The 24,005-nt window shown below is 48.3% G+C and overlaps 1 protein-coding gene across 1 annotated transcript in view; it reads right to left on the bottom strand.

Moving 5' to 3' along the window:
* Positions 1-2,687: 2,687 nt before the first annotated feature.
* LOC119395095 (zinc finger protein 157-like) overlaps positions 2,688-24,005 on the bottom strand; it is a 103,155-nt gene continuing 81,837 nt past the window's right edge. Inside the window, exons 2-4 of the mRNA XM_037662387.2 lie at positions 4,801-5,127; positions 4,415-4,632; positions 2,688-2,869 (exon numbers count right to left, since the gene is read on the bottom strand). Of these exons, the coding sequence (XP_037518315.2) occupies positions 2,688-2,869; positions 4,415-4,632; positions 4,801-5,127 (727 nt within the window). The remainder of the gene's footprint in view (positions 2,870-4,414; positions 4,633-4,800; positions 5,128-24,005) is intronic.

The following is a 24,005-nucleotide window of genomic DNA, read 5'->3' as shown; positions in this document are numbered from 1 at the left end:
TAATTCAAGGGCGTAGAACGCGTAGTTATAAAGCGAGATTAAGTAACGAAGAAGAACAATGTACATGCTGCGGGGGAACTAAGGAAACGATGGAACATGTACTGATTGAATGTGGCGATATTCACCCAGGTATACGTGTGGGCACGAGTCTACATGAAGCCTTGGGTTTTAGGGACAACAATGGAAAGCTGAACACGCCCGCGATAGAAATAAGTAAGAGACGGTTAGAGTATTGGTGGCAGAAAAGTAGAGATAAAGTACAAAAATAAATAATTGGGGGAAAAAAAGGTCATTCTGCCTTAAGAGGCAGAGAGATGGACCGTGAATTTATATTTTTTGGAATAATAACATAGATTTAATCAATGTAGATAAGGTATTAGGCCAACATAAAACAAGGAAGGTTTTTTTTTTTCTTCGAGCCTGGTGGCAGACATGTCACCGCCCCGTTATAAAGGGGACGCTCATAGCATCCATCCAACCATCCATCTGGCCTTCAATGCAAAGAAGTCTGCTACGTTACAGTTTATCAGGATCCCACCCTACTGCCGACATATACCTGCCAGGAGGAGGTCAGATACAGTGGGCCACTGAATATCGGTACCTCGGGGTGGTATTGAGCACCTCCGGTGACTTGTTGGGGGTGCATGAAGAAAATCTGTGCGTAAGACTTCGCAGAGAGCAGCAAACGTGCTGCGCCGGAAAAGCCTATGGGGACGCAACCGTTTTCTCCTCATCCGAGACTTGCGGAAGGCTGTTCACGTCCCAGGCCTCAGATTTGCCAATGCCATACTGTGCCTCACTGTGACAACCAACTAATGCTACATACGAAGGACGCCAGTGACTCATGGACGACGAACGGTGTCCCAGGCGACTGACTGCTCAGATATGCGAGCCTAACCGGCACACAAACGCAGTGGTGCAGGCGCCTGGGCAACCTGAAAAGAAAGTTTGCCTTCTCTGCAAAACCTGTGATTGATGACAAGATGTACAAGACTGGGCCCATGCCGTGAAGACGCAGGTGTGTGAGGAGATGGAGCAGTGACGGCGTACCATGGAGGATAAATCCACACTGCTCTCATACCGCACTCACAAGGCCGACATTGGCATGGAGCCCCTTTATGACAACAGCGGTGGCAGTGCACTCCTTTTTGAGCCACGTGCAGGAGCGCTGCGGACGTTGGGATACCGTCGCAAGTTCGACACACTTGCGGTCGTGGCCCGGGCCATATGCCGAATATGCGGCGTGAGGAGAAGATCACAGCACACTTCGTCCCCCGATGCGCTGACTTGTGCCTCGGTCATGTAGAGGGCACCACTTTCCCGCTGGCACTGGAATTACGAAGACATACGGACAACAACACAGTGGTGGCCAGAGCGATCCACATCACAAAACAGATTGGTGCAGTGGTGGCGCAGAACGCACAGACAATGCCGACTGGCATACAATGTAGCTGGTCTGCAAGGAGACACTGGCTGGCTGCGGCGAACGTCATAATTCGTTTTGTGTGTGTGTATCGCAATTTTATTTTCTTTCTCTCTTCTCTCCACCTTTTTTTTCTGGTTAAGGCACTTGAGAGCTGCCTACCCGTTACAAAGGGCAGGACCAAAATTCATCATCATCATAATCCCCTACTTTGTCGAAACTTCGTAAATATGCGTAGCGTATCCTGGACGCCAGCGCCGATTAGCTCGATCTGTTCCGCCTTTCTGCTGGTCTCGACGTCCGCTTGAGTCCTAACGAAGCGCTTCTTTATCGTTCCGCCCTGTGGTGTTCTTGGAAAAACTTCGCATGTTTGTCATATGCCATAAGGATTCCTGGGTCAATCGCGGCAGGTCATGAATTCGTGATGCCTGATGTGTATACCTACTTTTCATTCTCGGAATATGCTCTTAGTCCTAAAAGTTCAGAGTGAATATTTGGCCACAATAAACCTTCATACTCAGTTACTGTGAAGCGAGCGCTGAAAGTTCCATACAATCTCAAGTGAAAAAATTCCTACTGGTTCTAGCTGTAACCACTTGAACCGTGTTATAGAAAAATTTCCGGATGGAACCAGATGCCAGCTGGAAGCAGTTGCCTACTTGTCCCAGTTGAAACCAGCAGCCAGCTCGTCCCCACTAAGCCTTGTTGGCTTCTGGTCCCAACTTCGACCAGTGCCAACAAATACCATTCACACAAGGTACGCACTACATAAGCACAAGCCATATATTTTCACAAGCGCACGTACGAACGTGTCAGTTTGAGAGGACATATACAATGCAGCTGTGGATGCATGCGGTTCGGTGTGCGTATGACATCAGCATAACTGAAAATTTTGACTTGCAACCAAACCTATTGTAATAAGCAAGTATTGTTTACGACAGCGTTCCAATTTGAGATCATAGGGCAAAGAACTTTTGGGGAAAGAGATCTGGATTTACTCTAAGTCCTAAATTTCATTTCCTCTGTCGTCGTGTAACATAGCTTGTGTTGTAACACGTGCATCACCGACTTGAGCACTCGAAGACCACCTGTGAGAGCTAATTTATTTCTCGCAGATGAACCGCATCATTTCCACACGTAATCCTGGGCGCAATTACCCTGGGGTGCAGCTGCTTCTACACAAACAAAAATATTGCTGCTTGGTCACTAGTAATCACGTTCTGCCTCCAGGCCACTTGGTTTACGTCATTTCGAGACCAACTGCTTATAGCTGGTTTTCAGACCACTTGGGCCCAGCTGGCTGTTTCCTGACCAACTGGTACAAGTTGGTTCCATTACCAAAATACTGGTTGCAGCAGGTTCCAGTTCCAGACGAGTGGTTCCTGTGGGGACCAACTGGAACCAGTTGGTAACCAGCTGGCTTGCGGCTGGTCCCAGCTGGTTCCACTTAAAGCCAGTTAAGTACTGTCACCAGGACAGGCCTCAGGCATTGACGCTCAGACTCCTGCAGGTCGGGGCATATCCCAGTCCCGCACTCTTGCACAAAATTTACCCAGAAATTCAGACGTCAAACGCGCTTTGCTCAGACTTTGCCAGCTTAGATCATATGCTCTGGCGGTGCCCTGCATTACGGGTTCAAAACGTTACATCGTCAAAGTGGGATGCTGCGCTACGCAGTACGGATTTCAGGACGCAGCTATGGGCAGTCCAACGGACCCACGACGTGGCGGACAGGTTAGGCCTATCTGTCCCGACGTGGGAGCGGCCCGCTACGTGCTAGTTCACGCCCCGACGGACCTAAATAAAGTTTTTCCATACCATACCAGGGATATTGCAGTTAAAATAGAAAGTACGATGGATTGAGTGGATGAAACGCTTGACGAAATATTAAGTTGCCATATTTGAAGTTTTAAGGCGCGACTAAGACACGGACGAAGAATAGGAACACACACACGGAGCGCCACTTCCAACATAGATTTATTTCGAAAGAGCACAGAACATATTTATACACCACGCGCGCCGTTATCGTGCCTCAAGGCGCAGTCGCATTCAAGTAGCGTAACTCTTTTGGCGATAATGATATGGAGGCAACGCTGACGCATAGATCACCTGATTCGATTATTTTAGGTGATCTATGCGTCAGCGTTGCCTCCATTTCATTATCGCCAAACGAGCTACGCTACTTGAATGCGACTGCGCATTGAGGCATGATAACGGCGCGCGTGGTGTATAAATATGTTCTGTGCTCTTTCGAAATAAATCTATGTTAGAAGTGGCGCTCCGTGTGTGTGTTCGTATTCTTAGTCCGTGTCTTAGTCGCGCCTTAAAACTTCAAATATGTTAAACCAACAAGCCCAGTCTGCCATTCTTACAACATAAGTTGCCATATTCGCACTAGAAGACAGTGGTATATCATACCGAAGATTAAACCACCCTAAACAAAGCACTGAATCGACTTAGATCACATAAAATGGGATTTTTTCGTACACCAAGTAATTTCAATATCGCACTGGGCTCCTAAGGTCTGTGCTAACTTATTCTGGCTAATCTAGAGCACTTCCGGCCACATGCAAATACCTGTCATGAAATCTAGGAGGCACGTACAAACGAGTAGTCTAAATAAACGGTATATTTTGTGTCAGACAATAGGTCACTCGTACACATAAAAGAACGTCTACTTTATTACTATTAATTATACTGCTACAGAACTGACAGCCAAGCTTAGCTGCTCTTTGAGTGAATACGCTTATGCCGCGAAAGGTTCGCTCTAAGGGCGAATCTCTTCCCACATATGTCACACGCATGGGGTCGCTCACCGGTGTGGGTCAGAACGTGCCTTTTTAGAGCCCCCGATTCCGCGAATGCAGCAGGGCATTGGCGGCAGAGGTACGGCTTCTCGCCTGTATGCTTGCGGGTGTGCGTTGTGAGTCTGTTTACAACTAAGTTTGAGGCCACATGATTGACAACTGTACTTCTTTATCGCCGACTGACCAAGCTTATGGCATGAGAGGTTCCACCGAGTAGCAAAACTTTTCTCGCATATGCCGCACGCATGAGGTCTCTCACCGGTGTGGGTCAGAACATGTCGTTTTAGAGTACCTGCCTCCGCGAATTCAGCGGGACAAAGGTGGCAGTGGTACGGCTTCTCACCCGTATGCTTGCGAATGTGCCTCGTTAGTCCTTGTTTCAAACTAAAAGCGCGGCCGCAGTGCTCACAAGTAAACTTCTTCACACCCGAGTGAATGAACTTATGCTGCCAAAGGTTGCATCTCGATGTGAAACTCCGTCCAATTGCGTCGCACTTGTGAGGTCGCTCGCCGGTGTGGCTCACAACGTGCGTTTTCAGCGTAGGCAAGTGCGAAAACGTAGCGGGACACAAGTGGCACGCGTACGGCCTCTCGCCTGTGTGCGTACGGGCGTGGCGCTGGAGGTTGTCTCTCCGGGAAAACTTTCGGCCGCACACGTGGCAGGGAAACGCCTTCTTCCCCGAATGAGTCAGTGCGTGGTCCACGAGCCTTGCTTTCGTGGCAAATCTCTTTCCACAGATGTTGCACTCGTGCGGTCTTTCGCCGGTGTGGGTCATCATGTGTCTTTTCCGACTGTCGCGGCTGGCGAACGTGGCCGGGCACGACGACCACTCGAAGGGCCTCTCTCCGGTGTGCGTGCGACTGTGGATCACAAGGTTCTTCTTTTCCGTGTATTTCCTGCGCATACGCCACATGTGTACCGTTTGACGCAAGCGTGAGAAAACAAGTGTCTTCGCAGGTTCGACCTGCCGCTGAAAACTTTGTCACGCACGCCGCACTGCAAGGACCTCTTGCCGCCTCTTTCTGTGTGGGAGCCATGGAGCTCATCAGGGGACCTGGCATTGGAGGAAATATGCATAGAACATTAGGGACATCTTAGACAAGACAAGAGCTCTTTATTCCTCATTCATGAAAACGAAAATCAGACCGCACAAAATCTACAGCTCTTTCCACCTGCAATAGCTAGCTGTCTAAATGTGATGAGGGCATTTCATTTCATTACACTTCATTTCATTCATAGTGGGCAAAAGTGAGGTAGAATTACCCCCACAATTAACGTATAGGCTCGCATGCCAGATTGGCCATCTCCTTGGCCGTGCAGGAGCTCGGTAGGGGTGTCAAATTAGGTACATCCACGAGGCAGGTTAACTTAGAGCCATCGAAAATGAAAAAAAAAATTCACAATTTCACCGCAAGGGCGAAGCAATGAAGGGATGAACAAATTGTGATGTCATACGAGGTAAGGCTGGCAGCCAATTCTTTTGGATCCGATCTCGGGTAACTGTACAAAACGCTGGTGTAAGGAAACACGGCCGCTCCAGGAAGATAAGCGGATTTCGCACAGTCTCTTTGCCTAGAGACCACAGCACGTAGAAGGGTACACGAACCGCCCGCTGATGCCTGCCGAGATAGCGCGCGCGCCAGCGATCGCGCCCTTAGAATCGAGGTTCATAATCGCTACTCGAGTTATCCTCCACCGCGTCCCAGCATGCTCGTTCAAGACGGTCGGGGCTTTTTCTCTCTGACTGAGCAGCATTCGACGGCATGCCTAACACGCGGGGGGATGTTATCGCATGCACCCTGAGAGCTACGGAGGTGGGCCGGCTCGTTTCATTTCTGCTCCAGACGCGTTCATCGCACCCGCTCGCGCGCTTTTACCCTCCGGTAGAACATACCATGTGATAAAGGAGATTAATCGACTTAGACTTTATACGGAGCATGACGGCGACGGCAAAAACCGTTGAAAGTGTCCACATAACTGCCATCGCAATAAAATTAAGCCCAGTTAAGCGCACGTGCAATCTCAGTAAACAGCGGAGCTGACAAGCAAGCGCCGCAACTTAAAGAACGCAGATTGAGTTTTCAACTGTCTTGATGGTTTTTTCTTATGCTTCTTTTTTCCATATCTTTTTCCACATCTTGTTTCTTTTTTTTTCCTTATCCTTTTCTATTTGCCCTCTCACGTGCTATGCTATACTGTTCATGGTTATAATATCGTTTACACTGACCCCTCCTCCTCAATTCCCTTTTCCACCCCTTGCTAAACTATACTAGACAAGGCTATGCCATGCTTTACCCTCTCCACTCAACCTTTCCTGCCTCCTCACCCTTACATCACACCTCGTCCTCACTTTCCTTTACCACCCCTTTATTATACCACATTTGGCTATGCTATGCTAGGATCTGCTTGACACATACCCGCTTATTGTGGCGTATACCCGCGTTACACTCTCCCCTCCTTCTTTCCTCCTCACCCTCGTTTCTCCTTCCCACCCCCTTGCTGTACTCTACTATGGATGGCTACGCAATGATAGGAACTACTTGGCACGTACCCGCTTTCTGATGGTCACGCAAATAGGCGGAACGAAAAGCTTCAACGGCTCCGCTGTCAAACGGATTGTTCTAATTGCATATGCACATAAACTGTCCATCGGGCTCAGCAATGAAAGAGGAAGAGTGCATACAAATGTTCTCCTTGAAAGAAAGTTGCGACAGGCAGCTTCAGGTGCCACTAAGTCGTTATGCATATTTTCAAGTTTACGCATGTTGCAGACAATAACAGTCCTCCGAATCGTAAATATTTCATCAAGAACTCTATCTTGACTCAGATTCATGACAAGAATTGGTTACCTGTTACAGTTGTAAAACCGCCTTACATGGTCAAATCATGTCAACGTAACATGCTCATCTGCTTATCACGCAAAAACAAACAGTGTCATCAAAGATCAAACTATTGGCCTGTTATATGAGACAACGATGCAATCAAGCTAGAGTCAAGAGTCGCTTGGGTCCCACATCTATACATATAAAAAGTTGACAAACTTGCATTTGTACAACTAAAAGCGCTCTCACTTGTGTTGCGTGCTTACCAGAGAAATAACTGGCCATCAACTTTCATTGCCACTAATAACGTCACTTTTTAGAATACTGAATTGTAACTCCTCGGCTTGAATTACTCTACTCACTCATTCAACAATGCACCTCATGAACGTGTAACACCGCTCCTCTCTGTGGCACCGCAATGGCATTGAGAGTTTTTTCAATAAATAAATAAATTTAGGTCACGCATTTGGTGTTAGAAAATGTGAAATTACTAAAATGCAACTTTTTAAAAATAATGTACAGTTGTGGGTGAGCAAGAAAGTAGAACACTAGAAAAATACGCAGAAGGGCAAAGCGATATCTAGAAGGAAAAGAGAATCTGGGTTGAATGAGGAGGAAGAATAAACTTTATTATCAACCAGCAATTTAAGTTCCTTGGCCTAGGCCTCGCGCAATAATCTTTGTACAACATTTCAGTAACGCGTGGCGCACGTAGGTTACTAACCTTTCTACTGTTCGCAATGTGGCTTGCCCTGGCCTCGTATTCACGCCGCTCTTTCCTGGAGTAGCTTGGAGCGAACTGCATGGAGCTGGTTGACACGCGTGTTCTGGCCTTGGTAACAGGTAGATTCCTGTAGTAAAATGGTACACAAATCACGTATGAGGACTAAACATTAGTAAAATACTACAATAGCATGGAAAGTTGGGCTAGTTCGTAAGGTAGCATGTGTGGTACAGCACGTAAAGACAGACAGAGTAAAACATGTGATGCGCAAGAGCGCCGACTCGCTCATCGTCTGGCTGATCACCTGTTTTTGCCGATGCAACGATATTGTGAAGACACAGTTCCCATGCAACTAGAGAGGTGATAGAGGCCTGCCATATTAAGCAATTAAGTGACGCATGCGTAAGTCGGGCATTGTTCTCATACGGAGAAGGGGTTTGCGTATCTGCTCAGCACGCGTGCCGTTACGTGATACGCAATGTTTCTTTTCCCAACGTTTTGAACACTTCTGCGCAACCTTGATATGTCATTGGTCTAACCTTCATGTGTTCCTCACATAAATATTTTCAGTTGCGATTCAGCAATTCTTGTCCGTGTCCCTCCTGTGTTGCTCCGTCTTCGTTGATTTTGCGCTGCGCCAAACATATTAGCAAAATAGCACGCGTAGCGAAGAGCGATTACCGAAAAATTGTGCTTTGACACGTTTTGCGTAGTAGTTTTGATAAGTAAAAATGAACCAATGAGCACCAATACAGCTTCATCTGTCCTCGTAAGATTGCTAATTCGTAAACGCAAGCTTTCGTGGGAAGGGGGAGGGAAGGATTGCATTGATCCCCACTCACCCCACGAAAGCTTTCTGACCCCAATGTCGTTTTGCAGTGCCTTCGAGATCCGAGACGTTGGCAGCACCTCGCGTAATCTCGCAGTCCCTCCAGGAATGGCCGGCCTTTGACCACGCGACGACGTCATGTCGTGAAGTCATGATATCCTAGTTATCACATGACAATGATTTTATGCCTCACTCGTGTCGACGGCAATGCTACCGACGTATCACTCTTCGTGTTTAGTGAGGCATCTAAGACTTCTGCCTTAATTAATTTAGTAAATTATAGTGACGCGTCATGGGCGCAGAATGCTAACACTTTTTCTGCTGTCGATGCGGAGAAACCGTGCCCTCTATTCATGCCGCCTGTTCCTGGAGATCCCGGGACAGAGCTGGATCCTTTCTCACTGGTTCGTCTTTTGGCTCTGGTCATATATGGATTCCTGTTGTAAAGAAAGTACAGAAATCGCCACTTATAGCTCTGCGTTAGTAAGATAGCATGTAAAGTAAAGAAAGAAGCGATTATCGCTAAATTGTGTTTTCACACATTTTGCATCCTGGTTGTGATGATTACACATGAGCCAAGAGAGCATGTATTTAACACAATGTGCCCTCGCTAGGCTGTTTATCCGTAAGCAGTAACAGCATTTATTGAAGAGCGGCATGCAATTCGCCTCGGTTTGGCTGCTGCGGCGTTGGAGTTCATTATAGGAATATTGGCCGCGTATCTGCGTGCTTCGCTGCAAATGTCGTCTAAAGACGATAGAAGAGGCGCTGCGTGACATATGGACGCCATCTGGCAATACGTCGGGAAACATGAGTGCAGTATTGCGGGCTGGTAGTCCCGGCACAGCAGCAGGTGAAGACCGGCGGTGACCAACGCGACCGGCGGGGACGCCAGCCAGCCCGAAGACGCGGTTTGGCGCGAAGCGCTGAAGCAGAAGAAACGTCCGCACTCAACGAGTACTCTCCACACACTCTTTTATATACACGTCGCCTGGGTAAAACAGGAATGCCAGAACGGCGCCCCATGGCATTTGTACAGTGCAATACAGAACCGAAACCGAAACACAACAATGAGCTTGTGCAGAGGGCACGGAGGAAGGCAAGTTTCAGTGCAGTCGCATTTTCAGCGCAGCTTAAGAAATTATGGTCTTTATAATTACGTATATATGCACTTTCTATTGAAGGAACACACCACCTAATACTTACCTAGTGATGCTGCGCCTCAGATATGCGTAATGTTTCCTTTTTGATCGACAATGTACACAAGAATGAACCTAGTCAGCCGTTCAAGATGTCTGGCCCTTGGGCAAGTGGTTCAACTTTGGCCGAGTGGCTGAATCGAGTGACGCGCCGCCAAACAGACAGACAGACAGACCAAAATTTCTCCGTTTAAGTATCCCAAGAAAGACTATCGTCTTTAAAATACGAAAGAAAGTCAGCCGGTCCCTGATGCATTTGCCTATGAATGATGACCCAAAGGTGCAAGCCGTCTTCTTCCCCTTTTTCTCCGTCGATTCTATTGATTCCTCCCTTCCATGAAAGCTTTCTGCGCCCGACGTGATTTTGCACTGCCTCACGTGGGAGCGTACAGCTTTGGGCTAGGAAACTAGCGCGACCCAATGGACCTCAATGAAGCTTTACCATTCATCCATCCGTCCCGCAAAAAGGGAGGCATTCGAGCTTTTCTGCAACTCACGTGGTTTTGCATTGCCTCCGGGATCAGCTCACTTTCGAACAGGCCAAGGTGTCATGTGATGACCTCATCGTGATGTCAAGTTATTCTACTTCATTGTGACTTCATCTTAATGTCACGAAGTGTGACGCCCTGCGACGTTATCGCCGCATGATTTTTTTGTAATCACTCGTGTTCACGCGGTTGCCACCGACGGTCACATTTCGCGTGTGATAAGGCATCTATTGCTTTCGCCTGGGGAAGTACCGCACGTCACGACAACTCTTTAAGCAGGCACAGAGGCGCTCGATCGAATGCGATTCACGCTTTTACAATTTGCAGCATGTACAGCGACCAGCATACGACTGTGAAGTGGCAGTTCCTAGGCATTCTGCAAAGGCTACTGAAGAGACATCCAGTTCGCACTGGCTTCGCATGATCTTGCAAATGTGCAAGCGAATATGATGATCATGTGCAGGTTGAGAGTGCTCGTGGCTTTCTCAAGCTGCTGATTCGTTCAGCAGATCTTCCTGCCACCATTACATAAACGAACCTGACATGCAGTACGTTTAGTGCAGTGAGATGACCTGGTAGTAGAGATATTCTAGCAGCCATATTGGGATCCCGAAGATCATGCGAATCTACTTCGAACAATGTTTCGGCTGTGCAACGTAAGTGGCATCACCTAGTTCAGAAGAGGAAGCGCCTAGGTGTGCATATCGGGATAGCATAGAGCTCATATCTACAGTGCATTGCCATTCATTCACGTAGACTACAGTACTCGCTAACCGTCACGATCTGCTAGTGGGAGAAACGGACGACGAATTGTGTTGCATGTCGTGCTCCTGTTCTCACAATGTACGCTTGAACGATTTCTAAGCTGAATCGATAACTTTTAATAACTTTTTCGGCAAAGGATGAGTTTGGGTATAGACACGTTCTGAGAATACTGGTTCGGTTTCGGTTCTGGCTAACTCTGGTTCGGACACTGTTTTCGGATCAGCTACGGTTAGACACACGGCTGCCACTGTCGGTGCATTTTATTTTAATAACAGCCGAGCTGTTAGGACGGCCGTAAAAGCTTTGGTGTGTATAAAAAAACCCTTGGAGCGCCTCGCGTTGCCTAGCAACCGCTAATGCCACAGCTGCGCCGCGCCTGCTCCGCAAGACCGGCGCGCGTTCTTTTCATCCTCTTCATCTTTTGCTTCGCTGTCAAAACACGTCCACCGATTGCTGCGGCGTGGGATGCAATAGCTCTGATGGGTGCGACAGCGAGTAGAGAGAGAGAGAAAGAAAGCGAAATAAAGATAGAGAATGAGAGAAATTCTAGTGGCAAAAAATTCATCGCAAAGCGATCGTCTTAAGCACTCGGCTATCCAGACACGCTACCAGAGCGTAGCATAGCCTTGTATAGTATAGTATAGTATAGTATAGTATAGTATAGTATAGTCTAGTATGGCATCGCAAAACTTAGCAAAAACTGCAACAGCCAGGACTACCCAGGTGCCCATCAGGTCAACTGTCTCAAGTATAGTACTGTATACCACAGTATAGTATAGCACGGAGGTAGGAATGACAAGTGAGGGTGAGGAGGAGGAGAGAGAGTAAAGCATAGTATAAAAAAGAGAGAGAGAAAGAAAGACACAAATAAAAAAGAGGGAAACAGAGAGAATCAAAGAAACAGTGAAAAAACTTGCAGTGGCTTAGTTCGGCTATGCCAGGATATACGTAGCGTTAGCAAAGAATCATCTGATTATTCTTAGATTTCCAGATTGTCTAGGATTATTAGCCTTCTTCTGTTCATTCTTCGTACACTGAACAGCTAACTGCCAGGAAACTACTTCGGTATCCGATGACATAAGCTTCTCGGCTCTTCAGCGCCGTTCAGCAGCATTTGCGCTCTCCTTCTCCATGGCGTTACCCACCTGAAGACGCCAGTCAGAGACGCTATCAAGCGGCCCCAGCGGACTGTCAAACGGCGACTGCACAGCGAAGGCGAATAGCTGTGCGCGCGCTGGCGCCAGTGTGTCTACCATGGTTACGACGTCACTCCTCTCGAATGCGCAGACCAGCAGCGGCGAGTCGCGCATGGCGGTGGCGGAGCCCGCGCGCGCGCCGGCGCCAGTTTGTCTGCCGCGGCTACGACGCCACTCCTCCCGAACGCGCAGACAAGCAGCGGCGAGCCGCGCGCGGCGGTGGCGGAGAGCGCGTGAGATGCCGGCTCCGGTGAGCCAGCTGTGTGGCATCACTGATCCTCGCGCATGCGCAGCACGGCTCATGACGATCCACGCGAAATCCTCTCCGGCTAGGCAAGTGTAGCTAACGCTACAAAATAGAGTGATAGAACGAGAAGGCGAGACCCGCCGCAGTGGTCTAGTGGTTATGGTGCTCGACTGCTGAGCGGAAGGTCGCGGGATGGATCGAATCCCGGCCGCGGCGGCCACGTTTTCGACGTAGGCGGAAATGCTTGAGGCCCGTGTAGTTATATTGCCACCTGTAGTAGTGGGTTATATGCAAAGGCAGAGGCACAGGCCTCGAAAGGAAGAAGTGCGCGCGCTGTCGTTTTTGCGAACAAGCCCAACCGACGCGTTTGGCAAGAGCCTTGTTGCTCTACGTTAAATAAACCCTGCCTGGACCTCTGAAGCGACGTGACAAGTGGTGGAGGTGCTGGGTATCCCTCACGAATACTGCAGACCCCTCCTGGAAGTCGCACCACAAGCCCAGTGCTAGTCCACACTCCCGTGCATCGGGCCAGCCGCAGGATCAGAGGATTACCTCCCGAAGCCGAAGCGGACGTTACGGTGCGTACCACTTCGAGCGGTATGACCAGCACTTCCGTTCAAACCACCCCAAGCGGTACGGAAAGCACGATGGTGAATCGCTACACACTTGAGAGCCCACAAGTCCCGACGCCATTCCATGGCACCGTGCTCGAAGACGTCGAAGACTGCTTGGTCGACTTCGAGCGCGTGGCTGCCTTGAACGCCACCTGGCTCATCACCTGATAACTTTTCTCTTCTTGCTGATTACATCAACATGCACAACTTCCATGCATGTAGTCTAGTTCTAATGGGCGACTTTAACACGCCTGGTATTCACTGGCCCTCCCTTTCATATCATGGTTCTTCAGGTAACGATCTGGTTAATTTTTCGCTGTTTTTCGGGCTTACGCAAGTAGTTGATGGGGCTACAAGACAGAATGCATGCCTAGACCTGGTTTTCTTTAGTGCAGACCTTGTTGATGAGCTGAAAGAATGCGAAATAGTTGATGGGATTTCCGATCACAAGGCAGTGTTCATATCTTTCAAACGCCCAGTCTGCAAGCCACACAATACCATTCAAACTATCTTCGACTTCAATCGCTCTGACGATTCATCCATTCTTGAAGCTTTATCTGAAAACTATGAACCATTCGTTATGCTTAGTAGGGACAGTGATGTGAATGCATTAGTTCGAGAGTTTGAGAACATTGTACATCTATGCATTCATCGCTTTGTTCCCATTAAAAACAAAAAAAGAAATCGCGCCATTCCTTGGATGACCAGAGAGATATTGCAGCTATCTCGCCGTGTTAGGCGCCTCAGGCGCTCTAAATGCAATGACGACCCCATTGCCAATGCCAGATTCACATCCGCCAAGGAGGAACTTCAGCAGAAAACAATGCTCGCCAGGGACTTCTTCTATGGTGTCGAGGTATCGGCGCTGCTCAGAAATAACCCACGAAAGTTTTGGCGTTCGGTCATGCCTATTACTGAGTCTGCATCTTCATTTACTATCAAAGGTGAAAGTATAAATGATCCCATGCGCATATCTAACGCATTCAACGAATACTTTCATTCTGTCTACGCGTCTGATTGTCAAGCGCATCCGGTTTTTGATAATGATTCAGATCATTCCATTCAAGACATTACAATTAGTGCTAGCGGTGTTCTTAATTTGATTTTAAAACTAGACACCAAAAAAGCTAGTGGCTCAGATGATGTTCCGAACTCTTTTTTACTGCGTTATTCTCAATGGACCTCTCGTTACCTTGTTATTATATTTAAGAAATCTTTAGAAACTAGTACCGTTCCTTCATCTTGGAAGCTTGCAAGAGTAATACCTTTGTATAAATCAGGTAGCAAGTCCGACATAACTAATTATAGACCCATTTCTTTAACTCCCTATTCATGCAAAATGCTAGAGCATATATTCTACAAGCACATAATGGATTTTCTCGAGTCAAACCATATTTTAACTAATGCACAGCATGGCTTCAGAAGTGGTTTCAGCACCGTCACGCAATTGACCGAATTCACCCACGACATTGCGTATCATTTAGACCAGGGCAATCAAATCGATGCACTTTTTATCGACTTCTCCAAAGCCTTTGATACGGTACTACATCCTCATCTTCTGCATAAATTGCACATCATCCTAAAAAATTCACGTTTAGTCGATTGGATTGCTAGCTTCCTTCATAATCGCTCTCAGTACGTCGACTTCAGTTCCACAAGGTCATCAGTTCTAGAGGTAGCTTCTGGGGTTCCACAAGGGTCCGTCCTGGGCCCTTTATTATTTTTAATTTATATAAATGACCTTCCAGAACATGTATCCTCGAACATTCGCCTTTACGCCGATGATTGTGCTTTATATGACGTGATCGTTTCCACAGCTGACCAAAGGCGTCTGAGCGATTCCTTTAACTCGTTTTGTGTTTGGTGTGAGAAATGGAAAATGAACATTAATTTCAAAAAGACCGTTGTTTTGTCCTTCACAAAAAAAGTAATGCCGGTTATTGCAACATACTCTTTCAATGGTTCCCCTTTAATCAGAGTTATGCAGTACAAGTATCTTGGTGTCACATTTACTCATGATCTCTCATGGTCTACTCACATTGCCCTAACATGTTCTAAAGCCCTAAAAAAATTAGGATATTTACGTCGAACAATGCAGAATGCCCCAAAAGATATTAAACTTTTAATGTATAAATCTCTTGTTCGCCCTATCATCGATTATGCCTCCACGGTCTGGTCACCTTATCGACAATGCGACATAATCAGACTGGAAGCGGTTCAAAAGAAAGCTGCGCGTTTCATTTTTCGCAGGTACGACCGCTATTTCTCACCCTCATCAGCCCTACATGAGCTAAAGCTAGAACCTCTTTCGGTACGTCGTGATGTGGAATCATTAAAATTTTTGCACAACATAATCAATAATTCATATCGCATTTCAAACACAGCTTTTTGTCCTTTGCCAATCCTTCCTCTACGCGTAACTTCCATAAACTTAATCTTTCTACCTTATTTGCGCGCACTGACACATTTAAGTATAGTTTCTTTCCCCGCACTATAGAATTATGGAATTCCATACCTGGCCACATTCGTTCACTCCCCCTGAATGATTATGTTTCTATTCTTGTTGAAAGTCATTATGTATAACAAAAGTGTAATTCCTTAATTGTTGCAAATTGTTCTTGTTGTTACTTTTCGTGTATCTTTTGTTTGCTGCGACCTTTTCTGCACTGTATAATCCCACTCCTGCAATAGCCCTTTCACAGGGCTGCAGTATGTAAAAATAAATAAATAAATAAAAAAACGAATGGGACGACGCAGCGAAACTACGACGCGTGTACTTCTACTTGGAGGACGGAGCACGTACATGGTATCAGAACCGCGAGGAACAGCCGACGTCGTGGCGCGAATTCTGCCGTCGGCTGCTAGACACTTACACCAGTGTTGATCGCCACGAACGAGCGGAACGAGAGATACAGGCCCGCATCCAGATGCCCAATGAAACTGTGGCGACCTATGTCGAAGATATGACGCGCCTGTTCAGACGAGCTGATCCAAGAATGGCGGAGGAGAAGACGTTGCGGCATCTGATGCGAGGAGTCAAGGAGCAGCTTTTCGCTGGTCTTGTACGGAGCCCTCCGAAGACGGTCGCCGAGTTCTCATCCGAGGCCGTCACAATGGAAAAGATGCTTCAGCATCGGTCCACCCTGTACGAGCGGCAAGTCAACAGTACGTCTGCTGCTCAGGTTTTCACGGCTATCGGGAGCAACACCGAGTATCTGCGAGAACTCATTCGCTCTGTAGTACGCGAGGAGCTGCAAAAGGCTGCCGCACCACCCCTACCTACGGTGAGCTCCATTGCAAGCATCATAAAGGACGAGTTACACCAGGCCCTCCGAGATCCTGTGACTCTTGATAACACCACAGCAGTGCCGACTTAATACCGCCGTGCGACCTACGCGGAAGCCTTGAAGCGCCCTGCTTCCTCTCCCCCGCTATTCGTACATGCACCTCCCACGGTTTCCCTCCAGTCGGCGCAGCAGCTACAGTACTGCGAAGATACACGCACATCGCCTTTCGTTTACGGCGGTCCTGTTGCACATCGTTCGGAACAACCAGTGCATTACATCGGCGATAGACGCCCGTCCCCTCGGAAATCCGATGTTTGGCGCACTCCAGATCACCGGCCTCTGTGCTTCCACTGTGGTGAAGCAGATCATTTGTACCGCCAGTGCCCATACCGGCGTCTCGGACTGCGGAGCTTTTCTGCTTATTCGCCGCCTCCCCGGTATGGCCAGCGACCCCGGGACATCGAGGACTACCTGGCTCAGCAGCGCGTGCCACCGCCTCCCAGGCGGCAGTCGCGCTCACCGTCGCCGAGGCGATTTTCATCTCCGCCCCAGCGATATGCTGGCGCTCGGTCCCCCAGTCCCCGCCGGGAAAACTAACTAAAGCGACCTTTGGAGGCGAGGTCGCTGGCAGTCTACGTGCTGAAGACCTCCGATCGACGCAAGCAAGAAAGAGTGCAGATACGATTGAACGCGATGGCCGGCGTTCTCTCGATATACCGGTGCTTATTGACGGTTATGGGGTTAATGCTTTAGTGGATACCGGGGCTGACTATTCGATATTAAGCGGGAAAATGGCCACACTTCTGAAGAAGGTAATCACGCCCTGGCATGGCTCGCAGATTCGAACGGCTGGTGGCCACGTCGTCACTCCGCTGGGAACCTGCACGAGTAGAGTTCGAATTTGCGGTTCTACCTTTGTAGCAAGTTGCCTTGTGCTACGTGAATGTTCCCGCGACGTCATTCTTGGTGTCGACTTCCTGCAAGAGTATGGGGCTGTTATTGATCTCCAAGAGTGTCGCATCACCTTCTCAGCAGACCGAGCAATCGACGGGCAGGACGATCAACGACGTGCCGACGTTCTTCGTGTTTCCGCCGACAGTGTAACGCTCCCGCCACGAGCCAGTGTCATAGTCGACGTCACATGCTGTGGATTACGAAATGGTGAAGCGCTCGCAGAAAGTAACCTGGAAAACCCGCTGACCCAAGGTGTTTGTGCGGCTCGGAGTATCATACGGCTTCGTAATGGCCGATCTCAATTGCTTGTTACAAATTTCAGTAACGAACATCGACACCGTTTGCGCGGCACTTCATTAGCGTTTGCAGACGAAATACCAAACGTTCGGAACTGCTTCACATCTGAGGCAGTCGAGCCCGCAGATACGTCACTGGCCAATATCGATATAAATTCTGACCTGTCGTTCGATAACCAGACAGCACTGCGGAGGCTCTTGCTTGAATTCAAGTCATGCTTCCCTAGTTGTTCTAAGGTGCGCCAGACTTCCATCACTCGGCACAGGATAATTACTTACGACGACGCACGCCCGATACACCAGCAACCTTACCGCGTGTCAACAAGAGAACGCGAAGCGATTCGAACGCAAGTCCGAGAAATGCTTGACGACGGCATCATCGAACCTTCCAACAGCGCGTGGTCATCTCCGGTCGTCCTCGTCTAAAAGTAAGACGGAACGCTACGTTTTTGCGTCGACTACCGCAAGCTGAACAACGTGACAAAAAAGGACGTGTACCCGCTGCCACGTATCGACGACTCATTAGATAGGCTACGCCGTGCCCAGTATTTTTCCCCCCTGGATTTAAAAAGCGGGTATTGGCAGATCGAGGTAGACGAGAGGGACCGCGAGAAAACGGCATTTGTGACCCCCGACGGCCTCTATGAATTTCGAGTACTTCCTTTCGGTTTGTGTTCAGCACCGGCAACTTTCCAGCGAATGATGGACACTGTACTCTCTGGACTGAAGTGGCAGACTTGTCTCGTGTACCTCGATGATGTAGTCGTCTTTTCTGAAACGTTCGAGCAACATCTCCACCGCCTGCGGAGTGTCCTAGAGGCTATTCGATCAGCAGATCTCACACTCAAACCAGAAAAGTGTCACTTTGGTTATGAAGAGCTCAAGTTCCTCGGCCATGTAGTGAGCGCCAGAGGAGTCCAACCCGATCCTGACAAGCTTACAGCTGTAGTAACATTTCCGGCTCCTACCGTCAAGAAGGCTGTCCGGCGCTTCCTGGGCTTGTGCGCCTATTATCGACGATTTATTAAAGGCTTTTCCAAGATAGCGGAACCCTTGACTCGCCTTACAAGAGACGACACGCCATTTGTTTGGGATAACGAGCAACAGACCGCTTTTGCCGAACTACGACAGCGCATGCAGTCAGCACCCGTTCTTGCACATTTTGACGATGATGCTGACACAGAGGTGCATACTGACGCCAGTAACGTCGGCCTCGGCGCAGTGCTCGTCCAGCATTAACACGGAGAGGAAAGAGTAATAGCCTATGCCAGCCGCTCCCTGTCCCGTGCCGAGGCGAATTACTCGACCACAGAGAAAGAGTGCCTCGCAGTCGTATGGGCGATCACCAAGTTTCGCCCTTACCTCTATGGTCGTCCATTCAAAGTGGTGACAGACCACCATGCCCTCTGCTGGTTGGCAAACATACGTGATTCCTCAGGACGACTGGCCCGGTGGAGCTTGCGCCTACAGGAATTTGATGTAACCATCGTCTATAAGTCTGGCCGGAAGCACGAAGACGCTGATACACTGTCACGTGCACCCATTCATCTCGTCAAACAAGAAGCAGAGGACGATGACGGTTTCCTGGGCGCCCTTAGCTCGTCGGACTTGAGCAGACGGCAGCGAGACGATGAGGAAATTCGACCGGTCATCGATTATTTAGAGGGTCGTAGCGCAGTTATACCCCGCCATCTATCCCGCGTGTTGACATCATTCTGCCTCCGAGACAATGTCCTGTACAAGAAAAACACTCGTTCTACGAGCCGCGCTTACCTCATCGTGGTTCCAAGGGACATGCGGGACGACGTCCTCTTCGCTTGTCATGACGAGCCCACATCTGGCCACCTAGGCTACTCACGAACACTCGCTAGAGTAGGCGAGACTTACTATTGGCCCGGACTTTAGGCAAGCGTCAAGCGGTACGTCAAAGGCTGTCGTGAATGCCAGCGCCGGAAGACATCATCCCGTAAGCTGGCTGGACTACTCCAGCCAATTGACCCTCCTCATAAGCCATTTGACCAAGTCGGCATGGACCTTCTCGGCCATTTTCCTCTGTCTACCGACGGCAACAAATGGGTGATTGTCGGTATGCCGAGACAGAGGCGGTCCCACGAGCCACGGCTTCCGAGGTAGCACAGTTCTTCATGTGCCACGTCGTACTGCGTCACGGGGCTCCATCTGCAGTCATAACAGATAGAGGCACAGCGTTCACTGCGCAGCTCATGGATGAAGTTTTTCGATTAAGCAACACTAAACACCGAAAGACGACTGCCTACCATCCGCAGAGCAACGGACTTACCGAGCGGCTAAATAAGACCGTCACAGACATGATCTCCATGTACATTGACGTCCAACACAAAACATGGGATCGAATTTTACCTTACGTGACGTTCGCTTATAACACCGCCGTGCAAGAGACAACACGATTCACACCATTTCGCCTTCTCTACGGCCGCGAGGTTCAGACGATGTTGGACGCTATGCTTCCTTGTCAAGACGCTGATCAGTTAACAACTGACGCCGAAGAATTTGCAGAGCGTGCCGAGGAAGCTCGCCAGCTCGCGCGGCTGCACATCGGTCTGCAGCAACGGGCAGATGCACGACGCTACAACATCCGCCGCAGAGACGTATCCTAAAGTCCAGGAGACAAAGTTTGGGTGTGGACCCCTGTTGGTCGCCGGGGCCTCTCAGAAAAGTTGCTGAGCAGATACTTCGGTCCGTATAAGGTCTTAACGCCGCGTGAGCGACGTAAACTACGAAGTGGTTCCGGACACTGCGTCGTCAACAGGAACACAACGAAGACAACCGAGCTCCGACGTAGTTCATGTCGTGCGCATGAAGCCTTATTTTTCGCGTTCATAATTTCTCCTACAGTTCACTTTCTTTTTTGTTTCCTTTATTTGTGCCATTAGCATCGCCTCACCGTTTATTGACTGTGCGCGAGTGACATTTCACCATTGTCCATTCGCGTTGTGTAAGCCGCTTTATGTTTTTTCTTTTTTTTTTTACAACTACCTTGCAGCATCGAGTCGATGCTCTTTTTCGCGGAGGAGGGAATAATGCCACCTGTAGTAGTGGGTTATATGCAAAGGCAGAGGCACAGGCCTCGAAAGGAAGAAGTGCGCGCGCTGTCCTTTTTGCGAACAAGCCCAACCGACGCGTTTGGCAAGAGCCTTGTTGCTCTACGTTAAATAAACCCTGCCTGGACCTCTGAAGCGACGTGACAATATTTAGGTGCACGGTAAAGCACCCCAGGTGGTCGATATTTCCGGAGCCCTCCACTACGGCGTCCCTGAAAATCATATCGTGGTTTTGGGACGTTAAACCCCGACAATTATTATTAGAAAGAGAAGCGACAAATACCGAAGAGAGAGAAACAGAAGAGAGAGATAGAGAGACCGAAACAGAGATACAGATAGAAATAAACAGAGGCATACACAAAAACAGAGAGACGAGAAAAAAAAAGAAAGAAATATACGAAGAAAGAAAATTTGCAAAACTTAGCAAAAACAGCAACATACGGCACTACCTAGGCGCCCATCAGCTTCGCAGTCTCTTTAGCAGTGCGCCTTCAGTGCATGCTACACTAACTTTTTAAGGTATTATTCTCCTAAAAAAAACAAAGATACCATATAGTAACATCGCATCTTCCGCAGCAAATATTAGGTAATGTTCTACTTTATTAAAGCACAATTGTTTATGCTAATATAATGTTTAGTAGTGCAAAAGCTACGAAAGCTCTAAGCAAAACCGAACGCGGCAGGAAAGATCAATTTTTATCAATGAAAGCTAATCTGGGTGGAGTATCGAGCACTAAGAAATTTCTTACAGCATTTCAGAAACGTGCGACATACACAGATTACTAACCCTCTGTCTTCCCTCGATGCAGCGGAATCTTGTCTCCTATTCACGCAGACTTTCCTTGGAGATCATCCTTGAATAGGGCTGGAGGCCTCTTCACAGGTCGGTCTTTTGGCTTTGCCCATAGCTGGATGATTGTAATAAAATAGTGCAAGAGTCAGCTATCATTGCTCGGCATTAGTAACCTAGGACGTAAAGTGAACCGCGATTATTGCAAAAGAACCTTTCATACGTTCTGTATCCGGGCTGCGATTATTACAAACGAACCACTCGAGCACATATCAAGTAGAATCTTCCCTCATTAGTGTGTCGAAATATTCGCCGGATGCCTGAGGATTCAGTGACGTGCGGCATGGAATTCTTCTGAGATCTGTCTGGTACTCCAGCATTCTACTTCACACTATGAATATTACAAATTAAATTAGTACGGAGTCATAACAATTATTTAGACAAGCACAGAAGCACTGAATTGATGGCGATATTCTCTTTCACTAACACGCTGCGTTTTAACTAACACCAAGGAGAAGTTGTACTTTTGCTAGGTATAGCGCTAGGGCTAGGAACAAGAGCGCAGTGCCAGTCGGTTTTCAAGGTGACCACTATATAAGTGAGAAGAGGTGGTCTATATGTCATTTTCATAGGTGTTCTACGGCTGCTTCCAACATGGTTCCAAGAGTGACCACCATTCAAGTTGTCGTTTCTATAGCTTGTGTTCCTATGTATACTACTGTCGATCCAAAATACAGGTGGGAACCGAAGTATGAAAACACAATTTGCTATAGAGGGTGTGTGAAGAGGAATATGTGCCTCAGACACGCTGACTGACAGCCGTTTCGGTAGTTGGAGGCCTATTTTCAGCAAAGGCACCTTATCAACCTTTGTGTGTTAATTTTCGAACGGTTAGTTATTTATATCACCACGTGGTTCCGCTGCCGTTACTTGCCGAAAAGTACTTGAAGAGGAAATCAGAATCGCCATTGCATGCCTGTGAGGATCGTAATAGGGGGAAAAAGCCTGTTGTTGATGTTAAAAAAGGAAGGGTGGCAGCTCACTCTTTCGGATCCGATCTCGCGTGACTGTACAAGACGTCAGTGTAAGAGAATACGGCCTCTCCAGCGAGCGACGCGCTTTTCGTCCTGTCTGTCGTAAGAGCTGAGAGCGCAAAAAACATATAAAAAATAATGCACCTTCGCACTAGTGGTGCCAAGCATGAAGCAAGAACGGAGCTGGGCGGCCTGCCTTGTTTCTCCTTATTTTTTCTTTCTTTCTTCCTCTATTTCTGTTTTTTTCTATCTGTCTTGTCTCTGTTTATTTCTATTTCTGTCTCTCACACACTATTTCCTTATTTTTCTCGCTCTTTGAATCTGTTTCTACCTCTCTTTCTACTTCTACCTCTTTCTAACTCTCTCTTTCTATTTCTCGCTTCCTCTTTCTTTCTACATCTATCTATCTTTCTTTGATTCTCTCGCCTTTTTGCCCCTTTTTGCTATCTCTGTTTGGTGTCTGTTCCTTTTTTTATATCTTTCTCTGCCCTTCATTCTTTCCTCTCTTTTCCTCTTTCTCTCGCATACTCGTTATCACGGCCATCAGAGTTATTGTATCCCACGCCGTGTGAACAAAGCAGATGAAGAAGATGAGAAAGGGAGCGCGCGTGGGTTTATGGTGGTATTTTTCCGTTCGCTCTGCGCCACTAACGGTCGGCATAAACAACTCCGCTGTTAAAAGATCGGTCTAGCGATGTATATCAAGATAACGCGCGCGCCAGCCCTCGCGACGGCGCCCTTATCAAAGTTCTCATCTGCTGCTCGAGCAACGCAGCCACCTCCTTCATCCCCAACGGCGCCCCTTCGCCCGAGGAAAGACGGGCGTTGCGTTTCCTCTCTGCCTGACGAGCCATCGACGTCAGGCCTCGCACGCTGGTCGAATTTTATCGCATGCGCCCTTCGTGCGACGGAGTCGACCGGCACTTTTCATCTCTGCTTCAGCCGCGCTCGTCCCCAGCGCTCGCGCGGTTTTATTAGCGCGTAGAGCAAACGATGCGCGGGCCGATGTTGTGTATTTGGACTTTAAACAGAACATGACGGCGACAGCAACAACCAGCTCATAGTGTCCATATCTAATTGCTATCGAAAAATAAAACTCACAGGGTCCCCTACACAATCGCCTACGGCGATTCGAAGGCGAAAGCCATCTTTTTCTTCTCACTCGATGTACTGATGCTCCCAGGCTACCCCTCCGAAAGTTTTGGGCACTTAACATGTTTTTCCACTTCCTCCAAGATCGGGGGCACTGCAAGCTTTCTGCACTTCAAGCTTTATTTGCGCTGCCTCCGTTATCGGCCAACCTTTGACAAACAACGATGTGGTGATGTCATCATGTGACGTCACGCACGTTATATGACGGCACAGTGACGTCATATTGACGCCATCATGTGATTTGTTCCATCACTTGTGTTGACGCGGCCGACGCTGACGGTCGATTTGCGCGTTTCA

Source organism: Rhipicephalus sanguineus, chromosome 5, assembly GCF_013339695.2.
Source record: "Rhipicephalus sanguineus isolate Rsan-2018 chromosome 5, BIME_Rsan_1.4, whole genome shotgun sequence".
Lineage (NCBI taxonomy): Eukaryota > Metazoa > Arthropoda > Arachnida > Ixodida > Ixodidae > Rhipicephalus > Rhipicephalus sanguineus.
This window is presented reverse-complemented; position numbering and strand designations above follow the sequence as displayed.